This window comes from Cololabis saira, chromosome 10 (genome assembly GCF_033807715.1).
Source record: "Cololabis saira isolate AMF1-May2022 chromosome 10, fColSai1.1, whole genome shotgun sequence".
In the NCBI taxonomy this organism is placed as follows: Eukaryota; Metazoa; Chordata; class Actinopteri; order Beloniformes; family Belonidae; genus Cololabis; species Cololabis saira.
In genome coordinates this window covers 5,813,744-5,829,443 of record NC_084596.1, presented here as the reverse complement: position 1 = coordinate 5,829,443, position 15,700 = coordinate 5,813,744, and the positions used below count along the sequence as shown (strand labels likewise).

Here is a 15,700-nt window from a genome sequence, read left to right as displayed (position 1 = left end):
GTGACGTCAGACGGTGGCACCTGCTAACCCCCGTCCACTGTTTTGACACCCAGAAACAGATGAAAACACAGCTAAACAAGTGACGGCGCACCAGAAACACAGATCAAAACACAGCTGAACATTAAGGTGACGGCGCACCTACAAAAAAGTAAAAAAAGAAAAAAAAAAAAAAGTACCGCACCATAAAGCATGAACTATAAAAACACCATAAAACTCAGATAGACTAACCGACCACACGTTTCAACCAGCAGATAGCCGATGCTACAATAAAAACCCCAGCCAGATCTGGCGTCATTAAATTAAATAAAGATGTTCTTGCCTATTTGAAGCGAAGTCTGCGCCTCCCGTTTCGTCAAAGTCCCGGGCCAGTCCCCTCAGCCTCTGGTCTGTCATCAAACGGTGGACCCAGCCCCGAGGCCGGTTTTAGGGGGGGCAGGGGTGGGCTATGCCCACCCAAACGTGCCTCCTGCCCAGTGGCGTCTCCATCCCGGCGGCGGCGAGAGAGGATGGCGGAGCGCTGCGGGTTGTAGAGCCACGGCTACGCCGTCTATGCAGGAGCCTAATGCACTGGTAAGATGCGCACGACATTGATCATTTTTGCAGATCTCCCGTGCATCACAGAACTTTGATCCAGTTTGCCTGAACCGAGATGTTTTCTGGGCTCCCTCGTCAGCCTCCACGGCCGGGAGATGCTGCTCATCTATGTTTTAGATACCTGTCCCAGTTAAACTAACGCGGCTTATCTTCCCAGAGCCACCGTCGTACGTCATCACCCCCAGAATGCATTGCGCAGGTAAAACATGGCGCCTCCCGCAGGTCAAAATGTGTGATAAACATTGTAGATTTTTAAAGCAATTAGATTATTTTATGCGTTTCTAACAACATATTTTAGTATAAGAGAACAATTGTGGCTAATTAGGGACTACAAGTCTTAATAACCAGGGTTCCTTTTAAGACTATCCAATGAAATCATGTTGGGCATTAAACCGACGCTGTTGTAAACCAATAAAGCTAGCCAGAGCCTTGGTATCAGCCAATCAGAAACGGAGGAGGGCGGGTTCGTCCCTGCTCTTCAGGGAAGACGGACTTGTCAGAGACTGGGGGACCAGTAGTCACGTCATTTAATTCACACACGTGCGTGGTCTGAAACTATCAAACGATGAACACGGCATCGAAGAGCAGCGGTAGCGTTAACATATTATCTATATTTACTATAGCTTGTTTGGTTTCTTCTGTTATTGGACACACGGTTTGTCATGACACTCATGGAAAATGCCAGGTGCTTCATGTCCAGCTGTGTCTGGTGACAGAATAAATTAAACGAGCTGAAATTATTTGTTTACTGCATGAGCTGTTGCAATTTCCTTCTTTTTTGCACTTTAAAAGGATATTGAAAGACTAATTTCAGTTATTTATTTTTTAGTTATTTCACAATAATTATTGTGAAGTTATTATTTCACTAGTTATTTTACAGTCCTATAATTCAGGCAACAGCTCAAAACATTTTTAATAACACTAACCCACATTAATATCAGATCGAATCAAATGATCATAAAAAACAAAGCAGAAGGGCTAATACAGCATTTAACTTTTTAACTTGAAACCTGTGGGAAGCGACCGCACGGCAGAAAAGGGGCCGTTCTTAAGGCTCATTTATGCTTGCTGTTCAGAACGCGTACGCATCGATGACGTCACGCGTATCCTGCGTTCATTTGGCGCGTCGACAGGCACGTTCTCAAAAAGACACTGAACGCGTACGTGACCTGCAGTTCTCGCTCTGGCCACTAGTGGCGCTGTTCCCGGTCTGATCCCGGCTGTTCCCGGTCTGATCCAGCTGTTCCCGGTCTGTTCCCGGTCTGTTCCCGGTCTGGTCCCGGCTGTTCCCGGTCTGGTCCCGGCTGATCCCATCTGTTCCCGGTCTGATCCCATCTGTTCCCGGTCTGGTCCCGGCTGTTCCCGGTCTGGTCCCGTCTGGTCCCGTCTGGTCCCGTCTGGTCCCGGTCTGATCCCGGCTGTTCCCGGCTGTTCCCGGCTGTTCCCGGTCTGATCCCGGCTGTTCCCGGTCTGTTCCCGGCTGTTCCCGGTCTGTTCCCGGTCTGGTCCCGGCTGTTCCCGGTCTGGTCCCGTCTGGTCCCGTCTGGTCCCGGCTGTTCCCGGTCTGGTCCCGTCTGGTCCCGTCTGGTCCCGGCTGTTCCCGGTCTGGTCCCGGCTGTTCCCGGTCTGGTCCCGGCTGTTCCCGGTCTGGTCCCGGCTGTTCCCGGTCTGATCCCGGCTGTTCCCGGTCTGGTCCCGGTCTGTTCCCGGTCTGTTCCCGGCTGTTCCCGGCTGTTCCCGGTCTGTTCCCGGTCTGATCCCGGCTGTTCCCGGTCTGATCCCGGCTGTTCCCGGTCTGATCCCATCTGTTCCCGGTCTGGTCCCGGCTGTTCCCGGTCTGGTCCCGGCTGATCCCATCTGTTCCCGGTCTGATCCCATCTGTTCCCGGTCTGGTCCCGGCTGTTCCCGGTCTGGTCCCGTCTGATCCCGGCTGTTCCCGGCTGTTCCCGGCTGTTCCCGGTCTGATCCCGGCTGTTCCCGGTCTGTTCCCGGCTGTTCCCGGTCTGTTCCCGGTCTGGTCCCGGCTGTTCCCGGTCTGGTCCCGTCTGGTCCCGTCTGGTCCCGGCTGTTCCCGGTCTGGTCCCGTCTGGTCCCGTCTGGTCCCGGCTGTTCCCGGTCTGGTCCCGGCTGTTCCCGGTCTGGTCCCGGCTGTTCCCGGTCTGGTCCCGGCTGTTCCCGGTCTGATCCCGGCTGTTCCCGGTCTGGTCCCGGTCTGTTCCCGGTCTGTTCCCGGTCTGTTCCCGGCTGTTCCCGGTCTGATCCAGGTCTGATCCAGCTGTTCCCGGTCTGATCCCGGTCTGGTCCCGGTCTGATCCCGGTCTGATCCCGGTCTGATCCCGGCTGTTCCCGGTCTGATCCCGGCCTGTTCCCGGTCTGATCCCAGCTGGCACGATTATGCTGCTCTCCCCTGGAGAAAGTTCCCCATGCAGGTTAAACTGCCCCTTGTTAACTCACTTTAACTTCACTTTAGTTTTACACCAGAATATGTTTGTTTTTTTATTGAAAGATAGATACAAACAAACAAACAAAGCACATAAAGTCATATCAGAATTACAAACTTTTGCCTTGGGTTGAGCAACATCAGTATTATAAAATATACACTGAGAATCTAATTATTGTACAACATAAAATAAAATAAAAATTTAATTAAAAAAAAATTTAATTAAAAATTACTCACAAGGGCCATCTCATATTAAATCATATATTTCAAGTAAAGAAAACAGTTTAAGGGCTTTCTTTTCTGTAACAAGACTCAAGGACTTAATCAAGAGCTTTAGCTCATTTCTCCAATGGGTCTTAAAAAAAATCTACATTTGTGAATGAAGAACTTTCCCAATAACACCAAATTATTAAGGACAAAGTCCAAATTCTTGTTTTCAACAAAGTAATATTATTAATATAATATATAATATAGCAACATTTTTCCAATGACTTTGTTAGTACATTTAAAGTCACATAAATCTAAACCTTTAATGCAGAGCTGTCTCAGTTCAGGAGACCTTAGTGACGAATGTCTTCTCTAACCATCGACCTCAGAGAAATTGGTATGGCTTTTATCACTCTATTATAATGCTTAACAGTACATTGAATTTTGATTTTTTTTCAAAAATCCTCAAACTGTAACACATTACCAGTATTATCCAGAAAGTGTGCAACAGCCCAGACTCCTTTGGATTTCCAATCCTCTATATAAACAGATTTTCTACTGAGTAAAATGTACCTGTTGTTCCATACAGGTGTGTTGTGTGGTGTAAAATTATGACTATAAATCAATTTCCAATAAAGAAGGACTTGCTGATGGAAAGCAGAGAGTTTAAAAGGTGATTAGCTACAATCAAAGTCACAGTGTAGAAGAAAGTCTATTCCACCCATCTTTTGGAAAATCATATTAGGAAAAATAAACCAGATGGAATGTCTATTTGTAAGGAAAGATTTTAACCATTTCAGTTTCAAGACACCATTCATAACATTGAAATCGATCACATTCAACATCATCATAGTTTTTTACCATGTCAATCTTTCTGATATATTGACATCTATTTCTCCATATGAACTTAAAATAAACTGTTTTTATTGTTTTGATCGTTCTTGTTGAGATGGGTAAGGAGAATGCCGGATAAGTAATAATAAATAAGTAATAATAATAATGGCTTGGTTTTATATAGCTCCTTCAAGGCACCCAGAGCTTTACAGAGATCATTATTCATTCATACACATTCTCCCCGGTGGTGGTAGCTACGTTTGTAGCCACAGCTGCTACGTTTGTAGCCACAGCTGCTACGTTTGTAGCCACAGCTGCTACGTTTGTAGCCACAGCTGCTACGTTTGTAGCCACAGCTGCTACGTTTGTAGCCACAGCTGCTACGTTTGTAGCCACAGCTGCCCTGCAGACTGACAGAAGCGTGGCTGCCATATCGCGCCAAACGGCCCCTCCGACCACCACCAAACATTCATACACATTCAAACACATTCACACAATGTTATAATCTCCTACATCATCCAATATTGTCCTGTAAACTTGTTCGTTGTTCTAATCTGCTACCGCTGCTACTGAATATATATCACTTTTCCAATTGTTGCTCTGCTTACTGCCCCCTATTGGTCACCACTGGTATGACGGGCTCTATTCGCGTACTACGCGAGGAACGTTGCCGAACGGACGCGACCGGATCCGAACGCAGGCACCAACTGCAAGTATAAAAGGTTAAAGTGTGGTGCAGCGCATAGATGGAGGGGGAATATGAACTGGTCTGAAAACATTTTTTCAGTCAAATCTTTTTTTTTGCTTTAATCCCTGGTTGTGTGAAAAAGTGTTTGCCTCCTTCCTGATTTCTTATTTGCAAAAAACATTTTTTTTGCATGTTTGTCACACTTAAATGTTTCAGATAATCAAACAAATTTAAAGGGGACTTATTATGAAAAACAGCTTTTTTCTGTCTTTAACATATATAAAGTGGTCTCATCTCAGCCTGCCAACTCAGCGAAGGAGAAAAGCAACCGAATTCTGCAATGTCTGTACAGCCGCTCGGATGAGCCGTCCAGTGTGATGTGGATCTACGAGCCAATAAGATTCTGCTCCCATCGTTACGGAACGACGGGAGTGATTTACATAGGTCGGCCTCCGATGCGTGAAACCACGCCCACAACTAACTCCACCGGCCGGAGCTTCCGCCATTTTTCCGTAGCGGTGTATCGCGTCATTCAGGCAGCCAATCAGCACATGCCTCATTATCATAGCCCCGCCACTCAGAATCCTGCATAGATAATGAGGTTAGAGAATGGGAAGATAAAGACATGGCTCAGAGGCTGAATTTCTAATTTATTTAGCAAAAAAAATCAAAAGCTTGTTTTTAAGACATTCAAGGCCTGTTTAAAATAGGTATTAGATGCCATAATAGGTCCCCTTTAAATATTACACAAAGATAACACAAGTAAACACAAATGCAGTTTTTAAATGAAGGTTTTTATTAAGGGGAAAGAAAAATCCAAACCTACATGGCCTTGTGTGAAAAAGTGATTCCCCCCAAACCTAATAACTGGTTGTTCCACCCTTAGCAGCAACAGCTGCAATCAAGCGTTTGCGATAACTGGCAATGAGTCTTTTACAAAGCTGTGGAGGAATTTTGGCCCACTCATCTTTGCAGAATTGTTGTAATTCAGCTACACTGGAGGCTTTTCCAGCATGAACCGCCTTTTTAAGGTCATGCCACAATCATGTCTCAATTGGATTCAGGTCGGGACTTTGACTAGGCCACTCCAAAGTCTTTATTTAGTTTTTCTTAAGCCATTCAGAGGTTGCTGGTGTGTTTTGGATCATCAAGTTCAAGTTTATTTGAGATGCATCATTGCATAACAATATGAATAATGATGTTTCTTACACTTTGACACAAGAGGACCACTCTTATTGAGAAAAAAATAGATATCAACTGTAAGACAAGTTCATTTTACTTCTGATAAAGCTTGTACGCTCTCGGGAGGAACGACATCTGGTGCCTTTTTGTGTGACTCATCGGTTGTGTGAGTGTCCTTCCATTGCGTAGTGTGTAGCGACTTGTATTTGCAGACAGGCTCTGGATCATTGGGCTGGTCCCTTCTTTCAGTAGCCGATGGAATTCCCTTAAGGTGGCCTCCTCTCTCCTCACCTCCAGAGTGGGGAAGGAGTTAGTCGGTATCCCTATGATGCGGCAGCACCTTCTCTGCAGACATTCCAGTTCCTGGATCAAGTGCTTTGGGAGGCTGGCCCAGACAGGTGAGGCATATTCCAGCACTGGTCTAATGAAGGTCGTATATACCTGGGTCAACACATCTGGGGGCAGCTGTGCTCGTTTGGCCACACTCAGATAATGAACCCTAGGCTGAGCCTTCTTCAACATGAACTGGACTTGTGCATCCCATTTCAGGTCAGAGAAGAGCTGTATTCCAAGGAGCTTGAATGTGTCCACCCTCTCTACAGCCTGGTTGTTCAAAACGATAGGAGGGGGTACCGGACGGTTATGAGACTCCCTGAGGCTAATAACCATGTCCTTAGTCTTCACAGCATTGGCTGCAAGACAGTAGGTCTGACCCCAGGCTGTAACTGCATCAACCGCTGCTTGCATCTGTCCTGGCAGGAAGCCATGAGGTGTTCACTGAGAGTCAAATCATCTGCATATTTTATTGGCTCGACACTAGTTGGTAACAAACGATCAAGAGAGTTCATGCAGAGAACAAACAGGAGAGGGGATAAAACCCCCCCTTGTGGGACACCAGCTAAAACTGCCTGCTGCTTAGAAAGATGGTTTCCCCATTTGACTGTCTGCTTTCTATCCTCCAGGTAGCTGCTCACTGTTAGCCAGATGTTCTTCGATACTCCAAGTATTTTCAGTGAGTGAAGGAGATGATCGTGGTTGATTGTGTCAAAAGCACGAGTGAAGTCAATATATGTGACATGCACGTCAAATTTCGGTTTTGCATCGACAGCATCATGCCAGCTTTGCAAAATATGCAATAAGGCTGACACAGTAGATCTATTCTTCATAAACCCATGCTGTGAATTAAGTATGGCCTTTTCAGTTTCTTGCAGAAGTTGGTCCTTCAGGATTCCCTCGAACACTTTGCCAACACAGCTCAGAAGAGAGATCTGTTGATAGTCCTGTGGGAGCCGTGGTTTACTGCACTTGGGAACTGCACAGACTAAAGAGTCTTTCCACTGGGTAGGGAAATGTCCTTCTTTCAGACAAGCATTAAACAGATGAGTCAGCACTGGGGCAAGCTCTTCATTAAAGGTTTTAAGAATCCAGGCAGGAATGCCATCCTTCCCAGCTGCCTTTTTTCCATCAACTTTGCGAAGAAGCGTCTTCACCTGCCCAATGCTGTAAGTGATATTAGTTGTTATATTGGGTAGGTTGCTGCCATCATCGTCCAGGAGGGGGCCAGGTGTTGTATTTTCCCACACAGAGGAGAAGTGGAGACTCAGAGTTTCACATTCCTCTTCAGTCTTTATGTGTTCAACCTGGGGTTCTGCAGCTCCCATCAACTTTTTGATGGACTTGAACCAGTTGCCACTGTCATTGTCCCTGAGATGAGAGACTTCATCCTCATAGTACCTCTTCTTTGCATTCTTGATCAGATAGGATACTTTGGAGCGTAGCCTTCCTTTTCGTCCTGCTGCAGAACCCAAGTGGCTTCAGCTTGAGGTCACCAACGGATGGCCGGATATTCTCCTTCAGGGTGTTTTGTAGACAGCAGAATTCATGGTTCCATTTACCACAGCAAGTCTTCCAGGTCCTGAAGCAGCAGAACAGCCCAGACCATCACACTACCACCACCATGTTTTACTGTTGGTATGATGTTCCTTTTCTAAAATGCTGTGTTACTTTTAGGCCAGATGTAATGGGACATACACCTTCCAAAAAGTTCAACTTTTGTCTTTTCAGTCCACAGAGTATTTTCCCCATAAGTCTTGGGGATCATCAAGATGTTTTCTGTCAAAACTGAGATGAGCCTTTATGTTCTTTTTGCTCAGCAGTGATTTTGGTCTTGGAACTCTGCCATTTTTGCCCCATCTCTTTCTTATCGTGGAGTCATGAACACTGACCTTAATTGAGGCAGGTGAGGCCTGCAGGTCTTTGTATGTTGTTCTGAGGTCTTTACTGACTCTTGGATGAGTCGTTGCTGCTCTCGGGGTCATTTTGGTCGGCCGGCCTCCTGGGAAGGTTCACCACTGTTCCATGTTCCATGTTTTCTCCATTTGTGGATAAACGCTCTCACTGTGGTTCGCTAGAGTCCCAAAGCTTTAGAAAAGGCTTTGTAACCTTTTCCAGACTGATAGATCTCAATTACTTTGTTTCTCATTTGTTCCTGAATGTCTTTGGATCGCAGCATGATGTCTAGCTTTTGAGGATTTTTTTGTCTACTTCCCTTTCTCAGGCAGGTCCTATTTTCGGTGATTTCTTGATTGAGAAGAGGTGTGGCAGTAATCAGGCTTGGGTGTGGCTGGAGAAATTGAACTCGGCTTTCCAAAGATGTGAAAAACCACAATTAATTTATGTTTTAACGGATGGGGTCACTTTTTCACACAGGGCTCTGTAGGTTTTGGATTTTTTTTTTCCCCTCAATGATAAAAACCTTCATTTAAAAACTGCATTTTGTGTTTACTTGTTATCTTTGTTTAATATTTAAATTTGTTTTATCTGAAACATTTAAGTGTGACAAACATGCAAAAAAAAAAAAAAATTAAAGCTGCAAGCAGCGATGAACGGGCCCTCGCACTCATGGCCACCGCCCCCCATAAGCATATCAGAAATGACACCACCCACGATTTTCTAGAAAATTGTAAGAAAGTAGGAACTATGAAATATCAACCAATCAGAAGAAGGGGCGGTGCTAATTTGCACCAATTATGGTCAAGGACTCAAAACCATGTCCGATGACACCACCCACGAGTCTTTATGTCAAACCATTGAAAAATTATCGCAGAGAAAAGTTTTCTAGGGGGTGCTGTTGAGCCATCTTGCCACGGCCATTAATGCAAACCATAAAATATCAAATTTATCACCAGGCCTGGCTTGCGTCAAAATTTGTTGACTTTCTGGGAACTATCAAATATGGACCAATCAGATGAAGGGTGGGCGTGCTTTTTTGCGTCTAGCGTCGTTACGGTAACGCTTTTGAAAGAGAAAAGTAATGTGCGCCGTCGCAGGATGGAGACGCACATTTTGAGGTATAACACACCTGGGTGCACGTTACAGTTCGGGCCCTATTAACTGCCGAAGGAATGGCATAAATTACGCGATTAATTCAAAATGTTCAAAATGGCTGACTTTCTGTTCGGTTTAGGCCATGGTGCCGAGAGACTTTTCTTTAAGTTGCGACATGATACAGGTGTGTAGCGATTTTCGTGCATGTACGTCAAACCGTATTGTGGGGCTTGAGGCACAAAGTTTATTCTGTCTGAACCAATCAGATGAAGGGTGGGCACGCTTTTTGGTGTCTAGCGTCGCCACGGTAACGCTTTTGACTGTGAAAAGTAGTGTGCCTTGTCGCAGGATGGAGACGCACATATTGATGTATAACACACCTGGGTGCACGTTACGGTTCGGGCCCTATTAACTGCCGAAGGAATGGCATAAATTGCGCCAGAATTACACGATGAATTCAAAATGGCCTACTTCCTGTTCAGTTTGGGCCATGGTGCCAAGAGACTTTTCTTTAAGTTGCGACATGATACAGGTCTGTACCGATTTCCGTGCATGTACGTCAAACCGTATTGTGGGGCTTGAACTTGAAGTTTTCTAGGGGGCGCTGTTGAGCCATTTTGTCACGCCCATTAATGCAGACTATTTTTTTGTTTTGATATTTTTATTAGGGGGTAAGGCACAGTTGAACAGGAATAAACAAAAAAAAGATATACAGTCTACCTCCCTTTTTTTTTTTTTTTTTTTGGGATTAAGAACAGAACAAAAAATCCACACAAAACAATGACAAATACACGAAAATTATTATATTCTTATATATAAGTAATATTTAAGTATTTAAGCTAAACAGTATGAATTAAAAAAATAGATGAGTAAAAAGGGGGGAAAAAAAAAAACCAAAAACAAAAGAAAAGTAAATAAAAAGATAAATAAAAAGGAGGAAGAAAGAGAGGAATGAGAGAAGAGAGGGAGGGGGGGGATCCGTCAATCAGGAGGCAGGGACTGGAGAGAGTGGAAGAATGTAAGAAAGGGAAGCCACTTATTATAAAATTTGTTGCAACTACCCTTCAGTGAATATTTAATCTTTTCCAGCTTCAGAAAAAACATGGTAATGCAGACTATTGAATATCAAATTTTTCACCAGGCCTGGCTTGCGTGCAAAGTTTGGTGACTTTTGGGGCACGTTTAGGGGTGCAAAAAGGCCCTCCTTTCGTCAAAAGAATGAAAGACTTACCTAACTTCCAGTATTATTTCTTAGTTAATAAGTTACAGTATATCTTAAAATGGTGCAAAAATCACTCACTAGATAGTCAATGGCTGGATTCAGAACAGTGTTTTGCAATGATTTGGAAATCTGGAACAAAGCCAGACATTCTGAAAAACTTTACTCAATGGAGAGTCCAAGTAATAAAGTATCTACAACATATAATCATAAGCGGACAGTTTGTACCTTTTTAATACACTCACTGTTCAATATGGAATAAGCATTAACACATTTTTAGAATACTAACAACTTAAGTCCATAATAAATAAAAAATATAAACTCAACCAACTGGATCTGCAAATTCCCACTAAGATAATAGTTACTTAATCTAAACATCCCAAAATTACTATCGAAACTCTACAGGTTTATGTCCAAAATAGATAATTGAGTCTCTCTTCCGTTTTCCAAATGGGTGGCTGATCTCTCTCTTAACACTAACCAAATCTCTTGTTCATAAATATGTTTAAATACTTTCACTATGACCAAGAATCCAAACTTGCAACTTATACAGTACAAAGTTCTTTACAGAATACATTATACAGAACAAAGGATGTTCCAGATGGGGTTTGCGACCTCTAATATCTGCTCACGGTGCACAGAGAACACCCCTGATAATTATATGCATGCTTTGTGGTTTTGTACACCGGTACAGAGGTTCTGGACGGAGATTTGTGAGGATTTATCCACATGGCTCAATTAGAGAATTATAGTGTGCCCCACGCTATGCATACTAGCTCACTTGGGTGACATACACATGGAATCTAACCTGGCTCACTTGGTTCTCACTGCCTTATGTATTGCAAAGAAAACAATTCTAATGAACTGGAAACAAAAATCCAATCTATGTATTAATCAATTTAGGAATCTTCTGTTAAATCATATCAGTAATGAGATAATATCTGCCTCCACTAAACATCATTCGGCAGAACTGCATTCTCTCTGGTCCCCGATTATAGGCTTCATTACCTAGTGGGGGCGGATGGGTGGTGATACATACATAAATATCTCTGCTGTTTCTCATTATCATTTGCTAAATCGGCAGGACTTGGAGCTCTCCAGTCTCCCGACGGCTCTCCTTGAACGGCCCGACAAACCATCTCCGATCACGCTGTTTTCTTTACCGAGATCACAAGAAAAGCAGAGCAGTGATCTCCTCTCCATCCCGTGTTGCTGTCTTGTTTATTTATATTTACTCCACCAACTCGAGATATTGAATCACTTTTCTAAGCGAGTGGCGCAAGCAGCTCAAACAGCAGGGGTACCCGCCCCGGTAATCTGATTGGTTTACGAGTAAATCGTCCCCCACGTGGGGTGCGCTCTTGATTGGCCGTAACAAAGGAAGATATCTGATTGGTTGCAGATCCTTCCGTGTTAAAAAAAAACGCATTTGTGAATCGAGTCACGTCAGGTCACGCAAATCCAGCGCAGCTCATTGACAAAAAAACGTTTGTAAATCAGGTTATATTTGCGTGTGCATCAAAAATACATTTGTGTATCTTGTCCTACGCGCGTGTGAATGTTCTGTGCATTTGCGGATCGGCGTGTGCATTTGTGAATTTTGTCGTTTTGCATTTGTGGATCGGCGTGTGCATTTGTGAATTATGAGACTGTTCTAGCTCCATACTTGAAACTGAAAAGGCTTCTGATAATGCAGCCAAGATAATGTAAGTCATCTTCTCTGTTACAGAATCCTAAAGGAAGACCCCAAAGATACAGTTGTGATCATTCCGAGCAACTCTTCACCACTTCATCAAACCTGAAGATCCATAAGAAAAGTCACACTGGTGATGAACTGTACAGCTGTGATCACTGCGGGGTGGCTTTTACCCAACAATTTGATCTAATAAACCACCAACGTATTCACACTGGAGGAGACAAGCCTTACAGGTGTGATCTGTGTGGAGCGGCTTTTGCCAGGAAAAGTTCTCTAACGACTCACCAACGCATTCACACTGGAGACAAGCCTTACAGCTGTGATCAGTGTGGAGCGGCTTTTGCCCGGCAAGATGCTCTAAGGAGACATCAACGTATTCACACTAGAGACAAGCCTTACATCTGTGATCAGTGTGGAGTCGCTTTTGCCCACCAAAGTTCTCTAACGACTCACCAACGCATTCACACTGTAGACAAGCCTTACAGATGTGGTCAGTGTGGAGCGGCTTTTACCCAGCAAGGTCACCTAACGAGTCACCAACGCATTCACACTAGAGACAAGCCTTACAGATGTGGTCAGTGTGGAGCGGCTTTTGCCCGGCAAGCTCATTTGACGAGACATCAACACATTCACACTGGATTCAAGCCTTACAGGTGGGATCAGTGTGGAGCGGCTTTTGCCGAGCAAGGTGATCTAACGAGACACCAACGTATTCACACTGGAGAAAAAGTGTACATTTGTTGATCATACTTGTCAGGGTTTGACATTTCATGTTGACATTTCCTGTTTTATTTGAAAGCCCATGTCCTTGTGTTTAAATTCTTGTCTGACCTTCCTGTTTCCATCTGCCCTGATCGTCTGCACCTGTGTCTCGTTAACCTTTGTGTATATCTGGTCTTGTCTTTCCCCCTGCTCCTTGCTGGTCCGTACTGTTTTGCCCTCCATGTTTTTCCCATCAGGTTTTGTCATAGCTTTGGATTCTTGTTCACAGTTTGGTTTTTGTATACTGCTTAACAGCGTTTTTGGTTCTGTTTTTAAGTTAATAAATCAGTTTTTGGGAACTCCTGCCTCCTGCTCTCCTGTATCTGGGTCCTCACTACAACCTCCTGACAGTACCAGTGCACTCCCAGTTTTACACCAGTGCAATACCAACTCAATTCACTTGTATTTCCATTTTCACACTTACGCCGATGACACTCAGATATATATCTCGTCCAACCCCACCGCTGCCATTCCTCCCGCTTCCCTCACCACCTGCCTACACGACATCAATACCTGGATGAGCAATAACTTCCTAAAACTCAACGGCAATAAAACTGAGGCTCTTCTCATCGGCTCCAAATCCACCCTCACCAAGTCACAACCCTCTCCCGCCCCTCCCATCATCATCGACGGCTTCCCGGTACCCTTTTCCCCCCACGTCAAGAGTCTCGGCGTCATTCTGGACAATACACTCTCATTTGCACCTCACATCCACAACATCACCCGGACTGCATTCTTCCACCTCCGCAACATCTCCAGACTCCGTCCAGCACTGTCCCAATCCAGCACCGAAATTCTGGTCCACTCATTCGTCACATCCCGTATCGATTACTGTAATGCTTTCCTCACTGGCCTCCCAACCAAACTCACCAACAAACTACAACTCATTCAGAACTCGGCCGCCCGGATCATCACCCGCATCAAGTCATCTGACCACATCACCCCCGTCCTTATCCAACTCCACTGGCTCCCAGTCCAATACCGCATCATTTACAAAAACCTCCTCCTCACCCACAAAGCTCTTCACAACCTAGCCCCCACTTACCTCTGTGACTTACTGAAAGAATACACCCCCTCCCGTACCCTCCGCTCAACCTCTGCTGGACTTCTTTTCACTCCCACCTCACACCTTAGCAGCATGGGTGCCCGAGCTTTCAGTTGTACGGCACCCAGACTCTGGAACTCCCTCCCCCCACACATAAGACAAATAGACTCCATCACCACATTCAAAACGCAACTCAAGACTCACCTGTTTAAACTTGCCCATTCACTTTGACCGGTCACCACACACTACTTCCCACCATACTGTTGCGTTACCTGTACTGTTGCACCTCGGTTGTCCATTGTATATGTGTCTGTATTATAATTTCCATTGTATTTCTATTGTATTTCCTGTATTTGTATTTCTATTGTATTTTTGTTTTGTTTTATTCTGTAAGGTGACCTTGGGTGACTTAATCTTTGCAATATTACGGAGATGGAAAAACGCTATTTTACAAACCTGATTGACATATGGTTTAAACGACAAATCCTGATCGAAAACAACACCAAGGTTTCTCACAGTTGCACTGGAAGCCATTGCAACACCATCTAGTCCCTTCCTAAGATGCTCTGGACCAAGAATGATAACCTCTGTTTTATCTGAATTTAGAAGCAAGAAATTTCTGGACATCCAGTCCTTGATGTCCCTAAGACATGCCTGAAGTTTAACTAACGGTTCTGTTTCATCCGGCTTCATAGACAAGTAGAGCTGCGTATCATCAGCATAACAATGAAAGTGTATGCCGTGATTCTGGATTATACTTCCCAACGGCTGCATGTATAAACTGAACAAGATTGGCCCTAGCACTGAACCCTGCGGAACACCATAACAGACCCTTGACTGTTCTGAAGAAACCTCATGTACATGAACAAACTGGAACCTGTCAGATAGATATGATTTAAACCAACGTAGAGCTGTCCCTTTAATCCCAACAACATGCTCTAACCTGTGCAGTAAAATGCTGATCTACAGTGTCAAAAGTAGCACTGAGGTCCAGTAGAACCAATATGGACACTAATCCCTTATCTGAGGTCCAGTAGAACCAATATGGACACTAATCCCTTATCTGAGGTCCAGTAGAACCAATATGGACACTAATCCCTTATCTGAGGCCATAAGGAGGTCTTTCGTGACTCGAACCAGTGCTGTCTCTGTGCTATGATACATTCTAAACCCTGACTGAAAGACTTCAAACAGATCATTTCTATACAAATAGTCACACAACTGGCTTGAAACTGCCTTTTCCAGAATTTTAGATACAAATGGAAGGTTGGAAATTGGTCTATAATTAGCTAAGGTGTCTGGGTCAAGAGAAGTTAGCAGTCTTTATGAAAATGAACTCAAACAGTCAACACGTATGTCTACATGGACAACAATACTCTGATCAGAATCACATAAAAGGTGTTTGTGTTTTGTTGAAGTGGAGATAGCAGCTGGGTTTCAGCTAAACATGCGGTGAAGTACCAGGAGAATGCTAGAGACAGACAGGTGGGAGGTGGACGGGTCCAGCATCTCCTGGTGCCGTAGGAGACGATGATGGAGCAGTAGCAAAACCATGAATGAGGTGGAAGATGAGACCTCCATCTATCTGGATCTCCTTCTGCCTGAAGCCTGTTCTTCTTCCTCCCTGATGGGACATCTCTCACATTGTTCTGCTGCAGCTTGTTCTCCCGCTTCCTCCTCCTTATCTTTAATCTGGACTTTCACTA

At 44.5% G+C, this 15,700-nt stretch overlaps 2 protein-coding genes across 5 annotated transcripts in view; one reads left to right on the top strand and one right to left on the bottom strand.

Moving 5' to 3' along the window:
• LOC133452331 (gastrula zinc finger protein XlCGF49.1-like) overlaps positions 1-14,393 on the top strand; it is a 44,680-nt gene extending 30,287 nt beyond the window's left edge. For 3 of the 4 annotated variants that reach the window (XM_061731578.1, XM_061731577.1, XM_061731580.1), the window contains exon 2: positions 12,221-14,393. In XM_061731578.1, coding sequence (XP_061587562.1) covers positions 12,990-14,225 — 1,236 coding nt within the window. In that variant the 5' untranslated portion in view covers positions 12,221-12,989 and the 3' untranslated portion in view covers positions 14,226-14,393. The remainder of the gene's footprint in view (positions 1-12,220) is intronic. The other variant, XM_061731579.1, reaches the window with a different exon arrangement.
• The window catches only part of LOC133452321 (NLR family CARD domain-containing protein 3-like), a 674,416-nt gene that overhangs the window by 488,038 nt on the left and 170,678 nt on the right, over positions 1-15,700 (bottom strand). The gene's annotated exons all lie outside the window — the stretch shown is intronic.